The following is a 22,138-nucleotide window of genomic DNA, read 5'->3' on the forward strand; positions in this document are numbered from 1 at the left end:
AACTGCAGCATCTGCGCTGAGACATGCCTATGTGCTCCTTTGTCAGACATAAACAGGGAAATTGGATCCTAAATGATCTTATAATTTACATGTCTGTTTATCAAGTGGTGTTTGCTATCTGTAGAGTTAGTCAGACCTTGGCTTCCTGAGCAATGGTTTCAAGAAAAGATTATGATGGGGTGGAGAATTATTCTGGAATCACCTATCTTGCCGTCTGCTAATGACAAGTCCCTTGGCACTTTATTTTTACTCTCTGACATTTCCAAAATGAACATCTGCTCTGTCTATGGTCCCCTGTGCCAGGAAAGCAGTTGCTGATGTTATCCTCCCTTCTGACTGCTGTGCAAAGACTGCTTCTTCCAGGTCTTCCAAAATAGTCATATTGAAGACAAATAGTCTTTGACCTTCCATGACAATGGTGAGCTGTGAGGTCCAGGACTGAGCACAGAAATTTGGGTGACCCATGATTCTGCATCTTTAGCAATACTTGTATACAATAGAGCTCTGTTTCAAGTCCCAACTTTTTGTGGTTTTAGAAGGTAGATGGGTGTCTCTTATTTTTGTTTCCCTCTCTCTTTTTTGCTAGAAATGTTGAAGTATCTGGCAGGGGATAGAAGTGCTTGTCCTACAGTTAGGGCTCTATGGGACTGCTTTTATTCTTATTGCTTTCTGTGCTGTGGTAGTTTAAAGGACCCACAAATGAGCAAACCATGTGTTGTGGGAGACATTGAACAAGAATCCCTAGGGGATTTTATTATAATGTGCAATGCCATTGGGAAGCTAGCACCTAAAATTGGCACTAAGAGCTCCCACAGTTTCTATTTGGTGCCCAGAAGAAAGGGCAGAAACGATCCCAAAAAGATGATCTGAGCACAAGTTAATCCATGATGAAGTGGGGTGTGAAGTGACAATACTGTTCTTAGTCTAGGGTAGCTTCTGTGGTGAATGCTCTTACTCTGGAACGGGGATGTCTCCAGGGAATCTATTCTTGGATATGTGTCTACACATATAATACCCATGGTGTGGCTAAGGTATCATTCCACAACCACTACAGGAATCATGTACTTCCCTCTTGCAGACAACCCCGTAGGAAGCAGCAACATCTCTGGAGGCTGATGTGGTTAACCTTTGCGTAACACTTCGTGCTTGATTTTGGGAGGTGTCCTTAATGCTGATATCTAAGTACACAGCAACCCCTCCTACACGATGCTGTAGCATATTCAGCTAGCTTTTAAAGTAATAAGAAAATAATTTGCTGTGATGATGTCTTGTTTACAGTCACTAAGTTGTTAAGTATTTCTTTCCCTTTCTTCTTCCTCCTCTTTTCCCTCTGTATTGCACCCTTATGAACACATGGTGTTGAGTGTCTGGCTTTGCCCTTCAGGAAGTGAAGTTGTTTCAGGGGCAGTTAAGGAAATTCCTCAGCAGGTACAACTAGCTGATGACAGGTAAACCACCAGCCACTGGTCCAAGACATTGCAAAAAATACTAAAACAGAGAGCCGTGTCTCAATTGCTAATATAAATATTTAAATGCACTACCAGTTCTGTTTAGTCAGCCTACTTTTTTTTTTTAATCCACAATGTCCGTGTCAGGCTGGGGCAGATATTTAGAAACCAGAAAAAACTTTCTCATTGTAGCTACAAGATTATTCTGTGTTATAAAGCTGGTCAGTTTGGCTCAATGAGCCATCTGCATTGACAGGCTGTTGCAGTAATATTTACATGAAGCAAGTAGGATTTGTTTTACGTATGCCTGAATCTGGGCTGCCAACATGTCCAATGCCCCCAGCATGCTGCTGTCTGCTGGACGCCAATGTAAATGTCCAGCTGGAAATCCTGTCTGCTGCTGATGGCTTGGGTCACCTTGAGTTGTGATGTGGGTAGTGCCTTTGCTGTGAAAATAACCAGGTGATGAGGTATGGCATGAGTACACTTCTGGGGGTTAGATTGCCAGCTCCCTTCTGAAGGATGGGGATCATCTCAGCTTGAAGAAGATGAATTTAATTATCCTCCTTTTCAGAGCTGATAATGAACTGACATAATTCCCTACGTCACCTTAGTTTTCCTTCAGGGAGTCCATTACCACTGCTAATGAGACCCAAGTCTACATAGATTGTGATGAGGCCCAAGTCTACTTAAATTGTGACGTTAACAAAATCACAGCCTGGGCTGGAACAGCCTCAGGTGCAGAGGCTGGCTGAGTCGCCTAGATGCTACAACTTGTCACAGAGAATTCACGATTTGGATTCATTTCAAAGCAGCCTCTCGCACAGCAGCCTCCACCCATTTCATGGGAGCGGCAAAGTCAGGTAGGATGCCCCTCTCCTAGGACAGCAGAGGCAAGGCCACTGTCTGGGATTTGCTGCAGGAATATAATTGCAGCTCACACTCAATGTTCAGTTCTCCAAACCTGCTGCCCAGGTTTGCCCACAGTGTTCTAGGTGTCCAGCTGCATCTATGATGTTTATTTTTTAATTTAAAGCAAAAATAGTCATTAGAGCTCGAATACTGCAATTCCCATAGCTGTGCTGGCATAAAAGGGGGAATGAAAGAGCAGCTTCCTGAAGAATATTTTGGGATTTTTTCTATTTCCTGTATTTTAGTAGGAAAAGTAAAAAATGTGTTTTGTAACAGGACTGTATGAGATGACTGCTTTTTACCCCAGACTTTTAAAAATTAGTTTAGTAATTAAAGAAACGAAAAGAGTGATAACATTTTTTGTTATTTATATAATGCATTAAATCTGAGAGAGTAAAAGTGACTAAGAAAACCTAAAGAAATCTATAGCATCTATAATCTATGGAATATGAAGGAGTAGCAGGAACAACTTGAGCTTAAAGTAAGATACGGTGCAAAAAGTTATTTTCTCCTACTTTTTTACAGGGGGAACAATCATTCATGTTCCATTCACATCCTCCCCAGGGATATGGTAGATTTCCCACCACTGGAAGTTTTCATGATGCAACTGGAGTGCATCAATCTTGTCTGAGTTCCCTTTCTTATGAAAAGTTGGACCAGATGATCTTTTGAGATCCCTTCCAGCATAGGCTGTTCAGTGATTTTGTAATCCTTGCCACTGTCAGGGAAATCCATTTTGTGCTCTTGGTAATACGGTAATACGGTACCCACTTCTGAAGGCATCTTCTGTAATTAAGGGGGTCAGGGGTTGGATTCCTGCTTCTACCCTAGTTTATGCAATTAATCCCTTGATTCATCAGTTAAATTCTGGTGGTCTAAGAAAACAAGACACATTTTCATGGAGGGGTTCTCAATCTATATTTGAAGCCTTAAAGGTCACTTCTTCAGCTTCAGACTGAAGCAGGGCTTGTGTGCCTCTATGGTATTGCCCATTTTTCCCCAAGACACTGGTGAGACTAACAGAGGACAGTGCCTTTTCTTATGAACCTTTCCTAACTCCAACTGAAAAGCCACAGCAGTTTTTGAAGCAGGGCTCAGATTTTCCCTCCCCAGGCACCCATTTTTCATTTGACGATAGCATCGGGGCTCCCTGTTGCTTAACCGACCTCTCTGAATAAGCTTCGGCAGGAGAAGCAGGCATCAGCCTTACTCCAACCTGACCTGAACCTTAGTGGTTAGAACACTCCCCAAAACTGAGGTGTGAGGGGGTGAAATCCCTCAGCCTCCCTTGCTCATGTACAACAGGAGGGAAACTGCACCACCACGTTTTTGGATGCTTTCCATGGCATTGAGTGCAGCAGTGCTTGCAGGTAGCAACGTGGGGGAAGGACTGAGTGGATTGGGCTTCTTTTCAGATTGGGCTAAAGAAAGCTTAAAAGTATTTCTGACAGTTCTGATAAAAAATGGTGAGTCAAAAAAAGTGTTTTTCACAATTTTTACAGCATAAGTGAGCATTTCCTAAAATGTGAACTTTCAGAAGACTGTAAACAACATTCCAGCCATACTTGTGCTGTGGCTGGATACGGACTTTCTGAAGACTTTAAATGTTTTTGCAATGTGTGCTTATTTTAATGGAAGGGTGAAATATTTCACTGAAATATCTCATATTTAACTGGATGGAACTCATAAAACCAGAAGCAGTGAAGATTTCTGCATGCCCAGTGGGTTTGGGGAGATTTGTTCTGAAAACTGGCTTGTAACATCCTTCTGATCCACCCTCTTCCAGCCATATGTGCAAAGAGGATGACTGCAGAGCCAGGAGGAGTAGAAGCCAGAACGGTGTTTCTCTAGCAAAATGTGCTGTTGGCTATGTTATCTTCACAAAATAAAACCCACTAGTGTAATGAGATATTAAGTCAATAGTGTGAGTTATATACTTACACTAGCATTTAGGCTGAAATGCTGGAAACTGAGCTCTGTGATACACCAGGAAATGTTGTACTTTTCCTTCTCCACCCCAACAAGGAGCTTATGACATTTTAGGGTTTTAAGACACACTGATTCACACGCTGTTCAGCTCTTATAGGACTGATTAAGGGTCCTTGTTGAATATCAGACATTGGATTTGATAGGACAGAACTAGTCTTCAAAATGGGAAACATTTGTGACATCTTAAAATACTACTTAGTCATGGTGGTAGAGACTTTTTCTCAATACTTGGGTTTCTGACAGGAACCTCTGTAGTCTTCCAACTTCTGAGAAGGTGTGCTGAGTCCTCCTTTTTGTGACCATTCCCATGTGGAAACAAGTATGTGTTCAGAGCTTGATGTATACTAAGATGTGATAGCAATGTAATTTAGATACCTAAGATGACCTAAAAGGAATCTCATGTGACTTTTGAGTCACTGAAGTTACAGGCAAGTACCACCAGAGCTAGAGCTGTCCATAAAATGTTCTGTCAACAAGAGGGTATAAAGACAGCATTCATTTTTTACTGTCTGCAGCCCCACTGTTTCCTGTAATTTCCAGTGGAGAACATATTAGTAAACCCAAGTGTTGGGTTGAAAACACCTTGAAATTGAACACAATGTTCCCTTTTTATTCTTTTACATCTAGATGCTTATGTATAAGTGTCACTGCTTTGTGCTAACAGAAGCCTCAATGCTGCTCTCAGCAGTGCTGGCTTATTGAGTTTGTGTCATAGCAGATACTGTAATTAGTTTTATTTTTAAAAGAAATGTGTGCTAAGTATGTGTAAGTACAAAGTTTCTGTCTGGCAGTCTCTTCTGTCTGTAGCTGCAAGAATCGAGTTACGCTGATACTGTCACTCTTGTTAAAAACCCAAAACCTCTTGTTCCATTGCAAGCATATTTTGCTCACTGCATCATGAAGTCTTTATAGTATAGGTGTGGATAATAAGAGGAGAAGACAATGCTGAGATACTGAGTTCCAGGAGACTAGTTGAATATAATCCAGTGATCAAAACACTGAACAATAAACATGAAAAACATATGCATCAACAGATTGAATGTTTATTCTTAACATTAACTATGTGTGTATTCACACAATTCGAAAAACAGTGTACCAGATTGTGAGGTATAGCATTGCAACACTTCAAGAATTTGTTTTTCCTTAAACTTGTTATTTTTGTCACAGATAACTTGATTTTAGCAGCATTAACATTTTTTGAGTCTTTGTATATATATGCTGTAACTTTACTTAGGCTCATTTTTCAGTTAAGGTTCTAAATGAAGTATATATTCAGTGATTCTGCTGCAGTCTCATTACATACGATCTCAATTCCTACTGGAAAAAGATTATATTTTTATTTTGTTAGTATAAGGCAAAATCAGTGGTCAAGATTGCCTGCAGAGTACCATTGCTGTTCTTTGAGTGATCTTGGGTGAGTCTGAAACCAGATATGAAGCTGACAGCTGCTGATAGCAAGCGTTATATCACTTTCCAAATACCCAACTGACACTCACTGCATGCGATTGCACACCAATTGTAGATAAAAGAATATACAACTATTGATAAGTACCCAAGTTTTCTGTGAAGAAAACTATCAAGGTCTTCCTAATTTATGTTTTCCCACTTTCTTTGGAAACAATGTCCCAGTTTTACTCTTCTTCAAGAATGGGGAAGGCTGAAGCTTTAAGGTATGTTACGTAGAAAACAGTGCAATTCTGGAAGGTAATGAAAGCACCTGGTAGAGTTTCAATCAATCCAGCTTCACTGAAGTAAAGAGTTTTGAGTGCTTCAGGACTTTAATATAACACCTGGACAGGTTTAGCAGGTTTAAATGATGTATTATAAGCTGTTGAATGCCAAAAGCACTAGAAACTGTCTGCAAGGTTCTCAGCAGCTCAAAAATGTTAGTGCCGTTAGTGTTTTATTTTTCCCTCTTATTTTGCTCTCCTAGCCAGGTACTCATAAATTCCTTGCTGTGTCAGTACCTGAGCACTACCAAGAGTCAGAGATAGTGTGCTGCTCCTCTGTTTTCTTTGTTTGTGTCAGCTGGTGTGAGTAGATTGCATGAGATATGTTTAATATTATTAGCTCACTCTTGGGGAGCTTTAGTATTTAATTGGGTAAGTGTTGTGGTTGAGACGGACAAACGACATAGACCAAGTTCTTCCAGGATGAAAGTAGTAGACGCCATTTATTGCCACAAGTGCATTTTTATACAGTTTTACCAATTCATGTGTCTCTCCGTTACTGGTTACAAGTTATAGCAGTAACATCTCATTGGCTATTTTTGCTATCATCAGTGTTACTTTTTTACTCCCTTCTCTCTCACGGGTACATCCTTAACATCTCTGGGTACTCCTTTACTCCCATCTTTCTCATGGGTAGGCCTTCATATCTTCAAGGCTAATTTCTGTTCCCATGCCCTCTGTCAGGGAATCCACGAACCCACCGTAGTCCCCCACAGGTAAGTTCAGTATAAATAAATACTGTTGTTGTTTTGCATCACAAAAGATCACTGTGGTTCTGTACTGCTGGCCAGTAACTTCCCTGTGATGAAATATGTTTGTTTATAGTAATCTAGGTGCAAATAATGATGAATAGGCTGACTACATTCTTTCAGCCTCACTTCTGTTGCTTGAGGTCTGCTTATGTTGTACAAACACTACAAACATTTAAAGGCAGCATTGCAAAGGTAGAAGCTGTGGTGGCAACCCAAGGTCATGCCTTATGTGAGTACCGGAAAAGGCTGCGGATGTCCTTGTGCACTCTCAAAGCATTGGTAGCTTGGGTACAGGTGGGGAAAGGGCAACAGAAGGTGAAGCCGCAAAGTCAATTGTAAATATTAGATCCTCTAAGGTAGTAGTTGTGTTAGGCACAACAGAAGCTGTGCTAATCCATAAAAGAAATTGGCATTTCCAGCCCGTGTGCTGACTTGCCCATCTCAGCTGTGGCAAGCAATTTACAGGTCTGTTCCTCTATATGTAAGACAGCTGCAATTTTTTTGAATGGTTTAACACTAGAACTTGAAATGATGCCTGAACCTTGAAGAGAAATCAGTACCGTCGTAGTTTTAAAATCATCAGTGACAAAGTAATGGCCTGGAAGAAGTGTCAGGGGAGGGAGATAATGTGATCTGGATCAACAATTTGTACACGGTCCCAAGAACAACTGGGATCATTGCACAATAACCCCAGCATGATTTTTGCCCACAATTGCAGGCAACTAGCATTGTTTACCTATTTCTTCCAGTTCCCTTTCCCATGATAGAGGTTAATGGGCCTTTTGGGAGATTTCATAATAGAAGCTGATGATGGTGGCTGAAGTACAGCTTTTTGCTTATTGAATGGAATTAAAAGCTTAAACATGACCACATGTTACATGACTCTTTGGTAGCATGTATGTGACATTTAAACTCTACAATTTTTTAAGAATAAAAATGTGTTCCAAGTTCTTTCAACTCTCCTGGAAACTAGTAGGAAATCTGGAGATTCCTCCCTTCCCTCAGTATGAGCAGTCAAATTTAAAATGGGGATTCGGTTTCCATTGAGTCCTCGTTCAGTGTGTGTCTGGCACTGACTGTCCATCCGTCGGAAGTTTTGGGAACTGTGGGGACTGAACTCTGAACTGCAATTCCATTCTTCACTAGTGCAAAATACTTTCAAGAGCCTGTACCAGAATCACTAGCTATGCTTGCTCCTTCTCAGCAACCAAATCACAGAAATAGCAATATGTCACTGTAGCTGATGACTAACATAGTAATTATAAAAAAAGCTCAATATATAGCTTCTTCATACGCCTAGAAAACTGTTGGTTTTGTTGTTGTTTGTGGTTTTGTTTGTTTGGGTTTTTTAATCTATGGGAACTATAAGTCATTTTTCTAGTGGTGTTCATACAGAGTATCTGACATGGATGTGTAAGTACACAGATATTCCTGCACACGTTCCTTATATAATATACAAATACATTTTGTTTGACAGCATTATAGTGCAAAAATATTGCAAAATCACAGCCTGTCTCTGGGGTCAGATCTTTATGGACAGGAAACAACACATCTTTAGGCGTTACCAGTAAGGTAGTTCCAGAGCTTGTTGAATTATGATAGCTTCATTAAAAAAAAAAAAAACAAACAAACCTCTAAGAAACCATATCAGGGATATGCAGAAATCACACTGGGGAAAAAAAAAAAATAAAAAAAATTATATATATATATATACACATATATACACATATATACACATATATACACATATATATATATTTGAAGGGTTTTTCCTTTTTTATGGGAAAGCATTTAATCTAAATAACTTTAGCTTAAAGAAATAAATGTTATGAGGACCTTTATAAATATTTAGAGAGTAGTAATGCAGAAATATAGAATCACTATATCCACTATGTGTTTATACTTTAGCAAAGGCCTCTGGTTGACAACAGAGAGCGAATAACATGAGAAAATCTCTCTGACAGCTAGACACAGAAGCCATTTGCCTCATCTGAACTTCTGTCGTAGTTGTCGCCATGCTGACACAGGGAAGAGTGTTGTTTATGGGAATGTAGGCGGAACTGCTCATGCCCAGCCCTGCAGAGGGAGTGGGATTCAAGCCGCCGGCCCGTGTCTCTGCCCCAGCCAGCCCCGATGCCCCAGGTGTCAGGAGGCTGTCTCTAAAAGGCTTTTGTTTATGGGGTTATTGAAGTGGAAGAGTAATAGTAACTGGGATGATTTCCCACTTAGGTGAAAAATGAACAGTTATTTTTCCTCAAACAAGATGGCAAGCCTGTGGCGCCGTGACAAGGGAAACCATCAGGGAGAGGATACCCAAGTGCATCAGTGTCGAAGTACAGAGTACACAGAACAGCAGTGATTAGCATCTAGAAACGTTGCTGGCATTATGAAATACAGGTGCAGGTGCAGAGAACATCCAGTTTCTAGCTGCATGTTTAGACAAGGTTTTTGCAGCCTGACTTTCAGCAAATGTTGGTTGGAAACTGTAATCCATAAGCTTAAGCTTTGCTTTTTAAATGCCTGATCCCCTTCTTTATGAATATTGAAGAAGGTTTAATGCAGTCAGGACCTTCCTAGCTATAGCTGGTGTCCACAGTAGCCTGAGGAATGCTTTGACATGACACAATCCTTTCTAAAAAGCAGAAAAGAAAAATGCACTAAAAGAAAAAAAATTAGGTGCTTATTTATGTAGCTTTTTTTTTTTTTTTCATGTGCAGCATTCATGCAGCAATTAATCTGTGCAAGAATTCAGAATTACCAAGGATAAGGCATTGCTGTTAAGCATTCAGTCCCAGGCTTGGTTTTCATGTATAGCCAAAAAGAAGAATTTTGCCTGTAGGATCAGAATTCACAGGAGCCAGATTTCTGAGCCAGTGTGATACAACATCATTGGGTGTAAGAAGCAGCAAGGTATTAGTCACCTTCACTGTTGAAGATGTTGAGTCTCTGGCCACTTAAGCACCAGTATGATTGGTCTGGATGGGAGACTGTGTATTTGCTGCCTTTTAGCTTAGATCCATAACATGGGATTTGGTTGGAGTTCTGGAGAGTTTGGTTTTCTTGCTCTTGTTGCCGGTGCAAGGTGATCAAAAGTAAGATCAGAACAGTCGGTGTGATCTCTGCCTGAGAACTGACAAAGTCAGTACATGCACTTATGATAAAGTTTCAGAAAGCTTTAAAATTTAGGTATTTGGCCTGAAATCCATATGGTAGGTATTTGGGTTATGTTTGGGCTACAATCACTGCTGATGCACGTACAGTGCAAATGGTTCCCGTGGGGCAGGAACTGCCAACACCCTTTTGTGAGTCAGCCTCTTCACTTCAAATTCCCCCTTTTTTCTCAGACATGGCAGGAACCTCTCACCAGGTCTCACATGTGAGGTTATCAGCCAGGTTATCCTGGATGCTCCTTGTTGGTCACCTTCATTTTCTCCATCAGCCTTTCTGATGGATCGGTTCAAGGGTACCACAGCAGCCAGGAGAGTTTGTGTGAGAGGGCCAGGGTGTGATACGTACTGTTGGTACTTCTGGTCCTGGCTTGTGTAAAGGCCAAATTAAATGAGGATGAAACTGCTTGCAGGGAGGGCACAGCTGAAACACACTTGTCTACCCTGATCAGGGTTGAGCTTCTGATAAACGATGGCAGCCCATTATGCAGTATTTTCTTCTGCTGGGCAATTGTGAGTGCTTTGTATACGTTATTCTTAATTGCATTCAATGTGTTCGTTGCTGCTGCTTTAAAGCAAAACAGACCCAAAAGTCTGCTAGAAGTGAGGTTGGGAAAGTGCTGCTGTAACTGGGTAGGGAGAGCTTCTGCTCCGTTTATTTGTGCCAGACCTGGCTCACAAGCACTGTCAGTCTCTAGATTCACTTTTTTCCCCTGTTGCCATCCCAGGCAGTCAGGTGTGAGACAAGGAGAAAGAGGGATAACCTGTGAAGTGACGTAGATAGAAGGCAGGGCATTTTTTAAAAAGCAGACACATTATAAATATACACATATATTTTTTGTCTGTGCTACGGTTTCATTTATATCACTAGAAGTGAAGTAAAAAAATCCATGCAGTTGTTCTTGTTATGTTTTGCCTTTACATTTTGCCCCTGTGTCAGCCTGAATGATGGAAACCCTTGAGGTCAACCTCACTTTCAGGCCCTCCTTGCTATGCTGTGTGAGTGTGTGATGCTGTAAGGAAAACACATCTCTGCTTTTAAACCACTGCTTTCATTTATATTTGCAAATAACATGGAAATGTTTCTGTTGGCTTTCAGTTTGACTGAAGCTTGTTTTTACAAACAGTAGGACCATGTTAAGGCAGCCACAAGGTTTTGGATCTCTGGACTTCAGCACTTGGGATGTGCAGCTCCTGAGTACTGGGCTGCAGAGCCTTCCTCGTGTGTGGAGCAGGGTGTGGGGCAAGGCTTGCTCTGTGGCCACCGGTGCTGGTGCCAGCCAGAATTGCAGCCCCAGGTGAAGTTCCATCAGCCACCACTGCCTGCTCACTGCCTGGCGGCTAGCTTATAGAGACAGTATTTAGAACAGCACATTTCTGCTTCATAAAAGAGGTGTGCAAACAGAAGAAACCATTTTCTGAATTTCCCATATTCACCTAATGACACTATTTTAATAGCATGAGTTGTACAACACACATTATTCATGTCTGTTTATCTCTCTTGGTTTTGGCCTTCAAATTGTTTCGGTATCTTATGGCTGCACGGATGTACTGATTGTCCAATGGGACTGAGAAGGAACATAAATCTGTAGTTCACCTTGGCCACCAGACAGCATTGTGTTCACTTTCTGACTGGCCTACGCTAATCAGGTATCTCACTCTTCCAGCTGTAAATCAGGCAACTGATTAATAATCACAACGAGAGAGGTAATTAGTACTGGTATGTAGCTTTTTATGGATCTCTCTTTTCTGGGAGCCAAAAGCAACCATATGGAAAAACGTAGCTGAGACACTATAAATATGATTCCACTTAGACAGTCGTCTCTTCTGTTTTCTGTTATCACAGCAGTGTCAGCACAAGGAAAACAATGAAAGTGAAGGGATGCTGTTGTAGATTTTATTACAAGTTTGAGAGCTTGGGACTTTTTTTTTTCCTTCTTCAAGGACAGTGTGTTAATCTGAAGAAAGAGGGCTTGATTTGTGTTCATTTATGCCTGCCACAATTATTTAAGAAATAGCTTCAGTGCTCATACGTTGAGAGCTTTGGTTCTCTTTTAACTATTTCTGGCAGAGTTAGAAAGATATGCCTTGTGCTTTGTATCATGACAGCTTGTCTTCTCCAATAAGCCACATCTGAAACTGGATCAGCCCTCTCTGCGTTCAAAGTGACTGTCTTCTGTTCACTGCTGTTGGACTGATGTTGTTAACGGGGTGTCTGCAGTGCAGCCAGCAGCAGCGAGTGAGGATTTCCACACAAAGCGAAGGCAAAGCGAAGGCTTTAGTAGTGAAGTGCAGATGAGCACCAGGCAGCAGCTGAATCCACATAGCTGGGCATCTTTGGGCAGAGCTTCTTCTGATCTTCGTGTTGATGAAATACACTTCATGAAATACACTAAAAATAAAAATTGTCTTCTTTTGAGGACACATTCACGAGGCTGGTGCCCTAATATCAACCACTGAAACTTTACTGGCATAGTGAAAAAGAGGAAAATAAAATAAATTGTATAGTAGGAGTATCTCCTATCACATTCTGAAATATAAATGAAATATAAAGGAGAGCATTATGCCAGGGTGTGGGGTGCTGGGAGAGATAAGAAGTCAAGCCTCTTTGTGCGGGAAGGAATAGGAAAATGCCTGCTGTAGCGGAGGCAGGAGAGCTCTTCCTTTCTATTTTACATTATTGTTGTTGCAGTCTAGTCTTGGCATAGATGTCCAAACAGCTTTTTGTTGGCCTTTTGAAATAGTTGACCATCCTTCTCTTCCATAAGAACATTTTATTTTGAGACACCTCCTTTTGCTTGTGAAAGGTTTTAGAAATAACTTCTGTCACAGCCATTCCCATCCAAACCTTAAAGCATATACAAAGCCCTTACACAGCTGCATTAGTATGATATGGTTTGAGTTGGGCTTTTTCTTTTCCTCTTTAAGATGGAAGTTGTCAGAAGCAGTATGAGGTAAATGATGGTAAACAATGGTAAATCATAATTTAGTGCTAAAAAAAAAGGTTTTAGTTCAATTGTCTCATAAAAAGCCAATACTATAAGAGAAATTAGACCACTACTCCAAAGCTGATACAGAGAGCTCTGTGACTCATCCTCATCTCATCTTTCTGTCCCATAAATCATATCTCTTCCAAGGCTACACTCTGTTCAGTGTAGTAGTTCTTTTTCTGACACTTAACCCACTAGCATTGTGTACTGTATGTATTATGCATTGCCTTTTGTGTATGCCATATATTACAAAGAGCTTTCTCTCCTTCAGGGTTTCTGCAGCCATTTCTGTGAGTTCATCCTACAGGGCACTTTCATGAAAGTCATCAGTTACCCTTCGCTATGAAGAAAGAGATAATAGTAACTGAAAGTAGGCCAAGCTCATTAGATTATGATTAAAAAGCAGATTTTATTTTTTAATGTGGTGAATGAGGTTCTAATGGGTGCGCACTGGACAGAAGTGGTGCTGGAGAAATGTCATAAGTGTTGTGTCCTTGGACCACTCTGCCTCTTCAGTTATTACGTAGCTTCAGTTAAACAGTGACTCATGAAGAGTACAGTGACCTCCAATTTCATTCAAGTGACTTTCTTTAACAAGTCTTAAGAAAGGAATGCCATGCATAGTCCTGCCTCTGCTGTCTAGTATGAATCTGGAGCAGAAGGTTGGGACCACAAGTAAGTTGTTCCAAAGCAGGCTTGTAATTTGCCTCTTGCAATGCTGTATCTTCAGCTCTTCTGGGAATATACATGTTTCCACAGAAATGGAGGATTTTGTTCCTGAAGAGGTTGAGTCAGGATTTAGGATCTGGATGTTCCTCTGGAATTACTTTAGAACCATCCCTGAGGTCCCCAAACTGGTGGAAGTCCCAGGTTGGCCCAAAGACATTGTTCTGAGGTCTGTGCTCCCTCCTTGGCTCTGGTGGGGCCAGTGGGACACTCCACCACCTCTTGCACGTTTTCATCTACCACGGTGACAACCTCTCTGTTTTAATGTCTCAACCAAACTGGAAATTTCACCTCCATGGCTGGATTTGAAAATAATTGATCAGGTGCAGTTTACGTAGTAAATAGTCTGTACAGGCACAGCATGGGGACTCAATTCCCACAATCGTCAGGCATTCAGCCCTTTCTGGCAGCCCTGCCTTCATGGATTGCATTGGCCTCTACCCAAAGGGCAGATCCTGCCTCCTGCATGGAGGACCACAGCACTGTGCTCCTGGTGTGACCACTCTGGTGACTGGGAAGATTTGTCAGGGCACAGGGCTGGGTAAGGTGCCTTTTATTTCACCAGCAGACCTGGAGAAGTTATTAGGTCTCATCCTGCTCTCTTTCATTGACCAGAGGCACAGGGAAAATTATAGGCCATAGCCTCTGGTTTAATTAGCCACCTGCTATCCTGTCCTCTTGCACCCACAGTAACTATTTATACACAAGACTACAGGGAAGGCTGTGGATCTCTATATTTTCTTGACCAGCAGTAGTCTCTCCATGTAAGGTGCTAATTCAGCTAATTTGGAGGACAGTTTTCCTTCTTTATGAGTCTCTGTAACATGATGGGATTGGCATTTTTGTCCTCTTGTTAAGTGTCTGTATCTCATCAGCCACCACGATTGTTGCAGTTTGTTTTGTTTCGCTCCCTTCTCCTTAGATGTAAAGGAGCATCCCACTACGGCCTTACTAAGGAACGGAAGAGACGTTCCCAAGACTGCTCTCCAGACCATGGCTCCAGCCTCGCAGTGACCTCCCTGGGCCCCGAGCTCTCAGCAGCTGCGGCCATCGCCTTAATGACAGACGAGCCGGGGCTGGTGAACCCGGCCTTCAGCCCCACCTCGGAGGACAGCCAGTCAGGCAGCAGCCCTGGAGAACTGCATCGCAGCAACCAAAACAGAAGTAAGAAGTGAAAGTGGTGGCTTCAGAGATTGGTGGCCTCCTTCAGCATTCATTTTCTGCGAAACATATGTTGTTAGAGGCTTAAAAAAAAATTTAAAAAAAAAAAAAAAGAGAGAGAGAGTGAAAGCTTTATTTTTACATAGCTTGTCAAATTGCACACTCAGTGACCCAATAGATTTGAGGTGAAAACCACATTTTCTTGGCCAGGGGCATCATCAAGCTGTAGAAGGACCAGCTGCACACATGCAAATTGCAGGTTTTAAGAAATACCATTAGGCAGATCAGCTCATTTTCAAGAGAAAATGGCATATGTGACATGCCAGAGAGGTGGTGCAGCTGTGTAATAGCTTCACCAAAACACAGTGGCACAAGTAATCCACATAGATCATGCCATGAGCACTTACCCAAAAGCCTGTTGGTAACTGTGTTTGGTAGTTGCCAAGAATTTGCAGGAAAACAAACCTTAAGAAGTGCCTGGGATCTTGGGGGATGTTTGCCGACCTGCCATGGAGGTGTCACTCAGAGGAGCTGGTCCTGCTGAAATAACCAGAGTCAAGGACAAGTTGCACCAGGAAACCTTGCCTTGATCCTTCACCCTGTGACACTGCACCCAGCTCTGATGAGATGAGTGTCATATTTGAAAAACGTGGCCTGGCCCAAAGAAGACTCGGAGGTGTTAACAGTGAGTTCAGAGCTTGCATTTGAGGACACTGAAACCAAAGTGAATATCCTACCTTGTGTTGCACCAGCTGCCTGTTGTGAAGATGAATGAAGGGCTGAAGAAAGACTAAAAAATGAGCAGTGCTATCCTCTTGTGTGCATGGGGCTAGAGAGGTGAGGAAAGGAGGAGGGTAAGAAGAGAACACCAGAATGAAATTAAATCCCACTGATTTCATTGAGCTTAGAGGTCACAGTCTGGTTTGAGGGAATGCTGTATTATTAGATTACTATGTTTGACTAGCATGCAGAGCTTGAAGAGACAGCAGTAACAGCCACAAAGACATCTTCAGAAGGATGGAAAAGAGAGTGACATGTTTTGAAACTACTGTGATTTTTTTTTTTTTTTAATTTATTACCTTACCCAAGTTAGATGATGTGATATAGTTGGTCTCTCCCACCTGATAATCTTTGAATTCTTGACATGAAACTGTTGGCAGCTTTGGAAACATCGCAGGGTTTCGAGGCAGTGGTGCCAGTTTTTTCCAATAAGAGCTTTTAACAACAGGTTCCAGAGGGTTTTTTTGGTCAAATTTATATAGCTTGAGAATGGCAGAGCTTATTCTGCCTCAGCTGAGGATTATTCTCACCCAGGCCACCATGCTCACAGGAGATTTATGTGCATGGCTGGTGAAACAGGCAAGGGGAGATGGCAGTTCCAGAGTGTGGGACAGAGAGAGGATAATCATACCCAGATTCAGGTGGGTGCAGCCTTGGAGTGTCAGCTGGAGTCAGATGCAAAGGTGAAGTGCAGGCAGCCTTGCTGTTGCTGGTATGCCCTTTGTATGCCGACAGCTGCAGAAATGACATGGTTCTAGTGCAGAACAGCTGAGCTGTATTGATTTGTTTTTTCCTACTGTTGCAGCTCGACACTTTGAACGGTCCACTCTAAGAAGCAGATCTTTTAAAAAAATAAACAAGGCCTTCAGTGTTCTTCGAAGGACAACAAGTGGAAGTGCGGTTTCCAGCCAGGCTGGCCAGGAAAGGGAGACTGTTCGAAACTCTGCTGTTGGAGGGGAAGGTAATGTTTTGCTTCTCACGTGTTATCACTTAGAATGGGGTAGGGGACCTTATCCGTGTGGGAATTTGATGTCCATGACTGACATGCCTTTCATGTGGTGGGCTGTGCGTGATTAAAAAAAAAACAGAAAACACAATATTTTCTTATTTTCTTTTAAAAATTGTTAGTGACTGGCAGGCAAGAATATTGCTGGGGTGTGTGGAACCTCATGTAGGGCTGTTCTGGTAACAGCCTGCATGCTACAGCCAGCACAGTATCTAGCACATGGGTTGTGGGATCTGGGCGTCTGGGATCTATTACTGGAGCTGTTGTTGATTTGCTGTATCATTTTGTTGAAGAGGCTTTATCAGCATGCATGTGTCCCCCTAAAGCAAATGGATCACAGTGATCACACATTATAGGAAATCAATCAGTTTTGGCTAATATTTATGAAGCACTGGAAATTCCCAGTGAGAGGATGGTATGGAAGTGCAAAGTACTGTAGTTATTCCTGCATTGCTGTGCGATCCTTGGTGACAGACTTGTATTACCTCGGCCAGACAGGTGATGAGGTAAGAATGCTGTGCTCTTAAACAAGGGGGAGAGGTAAGTTTGTCTGATGTACGTCAAAGATGAGGGGTCTGGCAGGCGCGAACACTTAACATTTGGCATTCTCAAAGCAATAAGCAAATGTTACTAATTGCTTTGGACTATAATTATGAAGCCAACATCAGCATTCGTGCATCAAGAGGAAGTGATGATAGATTTGGAATCATCATCTTAATCAAGGTCTCCACTGAGCTCATTATTCCTTTGCTTGATGCCTCAACATCTCACTTCTCTTCCCAGATCAAATGTCCAGGCTAGGAGCTTTACAAAGACCAAATATCCAACTTCTCTTTTCTCTGTATTTCACATTATCATTGAAACCCACACACAATGAGGACAAAAGGCTGCCAAATGCTGCGTTTAGGCACCATTATTCTTGAAGTGATGAACGGGAGAAGAGTGTTCAATATTTCTTCTCAATATTTGCTTATTCCTTCAGGAGAGTTTTACTACATTACTGTGTTATTGGTACTTACTCTCCTGGTCCACATACTTGCTGACGTAGTCAAAACCTGATAATTCAAAATTGTGAATCTTTTCCATAAAAATAATGTGAATCTACTACTTGGCCTGGAAACATCATTACAGTATCACAGTATGTTTGGGATTGGAAGGGACCTCAGAAGATCATCTAGTCCAATCCCCCTGCCAGAGCAGGAACGCCTAGATGAGGTTACACAGGAACATGTCCAGGTGGGTTTTGAATGTCTCCAGGGAAGGAGACTCCACAACCCCCCTGGGCAGCCTGTTCCAGTGCTCTGTTACCCTCACTGAGAAGAAGTTTCTTCTCAAATTTAAGTGGAACCTCTTGTGTTCCAGCTTGATCCCATTACCCCTTGTCCCATCATTGTTTGCCACCGAGAAGAGCCTGGCTCCATCCTCATGGCACTCACCTTTTATATACTTTATATACTAATAACTTTAGTGTTTCGATTTTTTTTTTCTCCTCCTGAGTAAAATTTTGCAAGTAATTTGTCTAAATCCCTCTTTGAGCAGACAGATATGTTTCTCATTCCCTAGCAATTGTTCAATCCATTGTAAGCAAAAGCTTGCCCTTCTTCATCTGGAGTGAAATTCTGCACGCTTCAAGTTCATACTTTTCAAAAGACACCTCTTCAGGATGGGGCATAGACATTTTTATGGCCACTTTCTACCTGGGTTTATAGCTTACTTTACTGTTTTTTCCACCAAAAATGCAGTTTCATATCCAGAGTGTGTGAGTATGATCTGGATGCAAACAGTACCTATTCAGTAACTCAGCGCAGTCCACATGGTAATAAAAGGGAGATATGAAAATGAAACTGGACTTTAGATTTCCAGCAGAATGAAAGGCACTGTTGCCTCCTTTTTAAGGGACAGATAATGGGGCCCAGAAATGATTGCCCCTTCAGGGTCCCATTCAGAGTGTCAAGATTGCCGTTCTGTCCTTGGCTCTGCTTCTGGTTTCATTCTTCTGCAGCAAGCCTACCTGTAAGCTTCCAAATATATTCTGCTGCACTGGAAAAACAAGGTAGGCATGTAATTACTTAATGAGCAGTTACTCTTATGCATGAGATCACAGAAGCTGGGTACCTAAATTACTGTATTAATTACATATGCAAAGAATGCATTTTAATTACACAGTTCAGCCATTTAGTCTTTAAAAACTGCAAGTAACTTACAGGAATACAAATACACATTAACAAGGATCGCTACTCAGTCCTCTGCAACAGGTGTTTTATGTAATGGCATCTCAAAGGCTCTCTCTGTTTCTTCTTACTGGAGGAGCAAATGAATACATTTCTTTCTGTAGCAGTTCTCATCCTGCCAGCTGGAGGCTTGTTTTCTTCTATCATTCTGTATGTTTTCTTTTTTTATTTATTTTTTAAAATCCTCAGCTGTTCTGAGCAGTCTGTAGTTTGACTCCTGGTTAGAGTTGTTGGTCAGTCTTTAGGGATAGCAGCAGTATGCTCTGCCCTGTGCTCACTAATGGTCAAGTCCAAACCCATTGGAAAAAAGCAGCCCCACATGCCTGTGTCCCCATTGCTACTCTGCTCTCCGGGAATGGAAGTGCTCCTGTGGGTAGTGGTTCCTGTCCCCCCACACCCAGTGTGAGAGCACTGATTCCTGCTGCTGCCTTGTCCCAGGTTTCACAGCTTCGTGCCTGGCGTCACCTGAGAGCACATCTCAGCCATGCCTCATTGCTCCAGGAGTCTGGACAGCATCTCGTGATCTCTCTGATGGCTCCTTTCCTCACCAGGTGTAGTCAGCGCATGAGCAGAATAAAGCTGAGACTGTGTCAGGCATAGTGTGAAATAACCTCTTCTGGCTGATAACCTTTTTGTGGTAAAGGAGCTGTCAGATCATCTGTCAAAACTCAACATATTACAGTCCTTCTGTCCCCAGTTTTCAAGAATTTCCTCATCTTAGTTCAGATGTTGCTGATATTTATTTTTTGCATGTATTTTGGTCAAAGGAGCTCCAAGAATGAAAATCATAGTGCATACCTATGTATTGATCCTCAACATGAGCAACACTGATGTCAAATTTACTATTTGCCCACTGCAGAGTGTGTAGGTGCCTTTAATCTGAAGCTGATATGTCTGTGAGGCCAATGCTCAGATGTAAGGGTACAAGGCAAAATAATCATTCCTAATGTGGGAGAAAAACATTCAAATAACCATGATTCTGCTTAACTTGTAGCTGGATGCAGTACTCGTTTTGGAAAACTCCTTTGCTACCCAGGGACACTGAAAAATACGATGCCTACTGGCAAATATATTTCTGTTATAATTATAGCAGAAGAACAGTTACAGCCTAATGCCATCTTATACCTGGAGCTGGTAATAGTCTTGCACTCTGAAGATAACTTCATGATTCCCATTTGCAACCTGTGGTTTGATTTGTTTAGACAATGTGCCCGTTTTGTACTGAAATTATTCAGGCTTTCTTTGTTCCTCTGTTTAAATGTTTTGGTGACATTTTGACAAAGAACTGTTCATTTTCCAAACCAAAGAAAATATTAGAAGTGAATGAAAAGTGCAAACACTGGTGAGAAAATATTTAGAGGAAGGAGGCATTAAGATTTTCTTTTGTAATAATTTATTCATTTGTAAATAACACATGCAAAGAAATATTTGTCTGTAGTGCAGCACCCAAGCTTGTGATACCTGCCTGAATAGTAATCTTATTAATAGCACTTACAGCTACAAATAACTTTCCAGGTCTGAAAAAGAAATTAGTGAAGTTTAAAAGAGATGGTTTCATTCTGAGAAGTGAAGGAAGCTGACAGGAACATCTTTCTGGCACTGATGCATTTAAGATGTAATATCTTCTGACTTTATCTACTAGTGTAAATGACCTTGACAATCTACTTAAATGATAAAATATCCCCAAGCAAAGGCTGCTTCAGCTTTGCTATGCTTATTTGTTTGGCATCACACTCTTTAAATTCACTTTGAGGAAATACTGTATCTATATACTCTTTGCTCAAACTGATCTACAGATCAGTCATAAAACAGCTAATGCTTTAGGTGGAAAGATTTTGGGAATGCAACTGCAAAAACCTCTGTACAGATTTCCAGGAAAAGGGAGCCATGCTGCTGGTTTTCAAAAATGTTCATCAGTTCCATTTTGCAGTCAAGTAATTATAAAATTAATTGAATTTATGATTGCTTGAGGATGTCAAACGTTGTTCAAAGTGAAACTCGTTCCTCTGAGTATCATGGTGGCTGCATTGTTTTTGCTTTGCAACAGTTAAGACCAAGGAAGCCCTGGCAGGCACTAGCAGCACCACAGAAGAGACTCTCCTGTTGTATGGCTGTATCTCACTCCTACTGTTCAGTCTGAGTCTTGTTGTGTTTTATATACCTATAAAATAGATAGATAGATAGATAGATAGATAGATAGATAGATAGATAGATAGATAGATAGATAGATATGTATGATATGTATGATATGTACTTCAGTGTTTGGGAAAGGTAGACGAAGAAAAAGAAGGTAAGTGAAACACAGATGGCTCTAGGTATCAACCATTTCATGGCATTAACACTCTCTATATGTAGAAAAGAAAGTGGCTTATTCAGCCACAGGACAAGATAGCAGCAGCCCAACCTTCAACTCAGGGAGGCTGCACCCCACAAAAATCCCATATTGTTCCTGTTTGCCCCAGTTTTGATTCAGCTGCAGTTCCAATTTCCCAAAACAGTTGTGGAAAATCTTACAGGGCTGGTTGAAAGTACTCTGCTCCAGGATGATAAGCCAGGCAATTTTCAGAAGAGATCATTTCTGTAGCATTTCTTCCACTGCAGACCAATAAAATTTGCCTGTTTCAGATGAGACAGCTACAAGTCTTTTGGGACACTTTCAACTCTACAACATTTTGAATTTAGTTCTTTTGGAACTCCTTTCGTGAGAGGAATGTCCAAAAGCAAGAAGAGGTATTAGAACTGGCATTGTCTTCTATCTGTCCTCTGCATCAGACCAGCATCCCTGGAGAATTAATGGAAGGCATTAAATCAAAATGATGGCAAACCACTGAGAGAATGAAATGGTAAATGAAAATCAGTTGGAAAGGAAGATATGTAGAACAAAGTTCCGTGCTAGTGCAAGTGCACATGACATTCACAGACACAAGAATTTTCCAAGAATAGTTTACAAAAGCTTCATTTACGTTCTAGTGATGAGGTGCTGGGAAGCATGAGTGTGTGTCCCTGCAGATAGTGTTATCTGTGGAGGTGGGCTGGCACCTCACATCAGTCAGAACTTCTGATCTAAACAAGGACTTGCAACCTGAGACACAAGTTTTGTTTACAGTGACCTTTGATTGATCTGGACTCCAGAGTCAGGGCAAACAGTAGGTAGTGCTTTGTCACACTGGATTGTGGCAGTGAAGGCAGAATTATCCTGATGGCAGTACTGCCAGAAAGAGCACAGTGCACACAGAAGTCAGCTGA

The 22,138-nt window shown here is 41.5% G+C and overlaps 1 protein-coding gene across 1 annotated transcript in view; it reads left to right on the plus strand.

Moving 5' to 3' along the window:
* The window catches only part of LNX1 (ligand of numb-protein X 1), a gene marked incomplete at its 5' end in the record, with an annotated part of 69,937 nt that overhangs the window by 18,637 nt on the left and 29,162 nt on the right, over positions 1-22,138 (plus strand). The window contains 2 exons of the mRNA XM_082050251.1: positions 14,637-14,878; positions 16,461-16,616. Coding sequence (XP_081906377.1) covers positions 14,637-14,878; positions 16,461-16,616 — 398 coding nt within the window. The remainder of the gene's footprint in view (positions 1-14,636; positions 14,879-16,460; positions 16,617-22,138) is intronic.

Source organism: Streptopelia decaocto (genome assembly GCF_964273445.1).
Source record: "Streptopelia decaocto genome assembly, chromosome: 4".
Lineage (NCBI taxonomy): Eukaryota > Metazoa > Chordata > Aves > Columbiformes > Columbidae > Streptopelia > Streptopelia decaocto.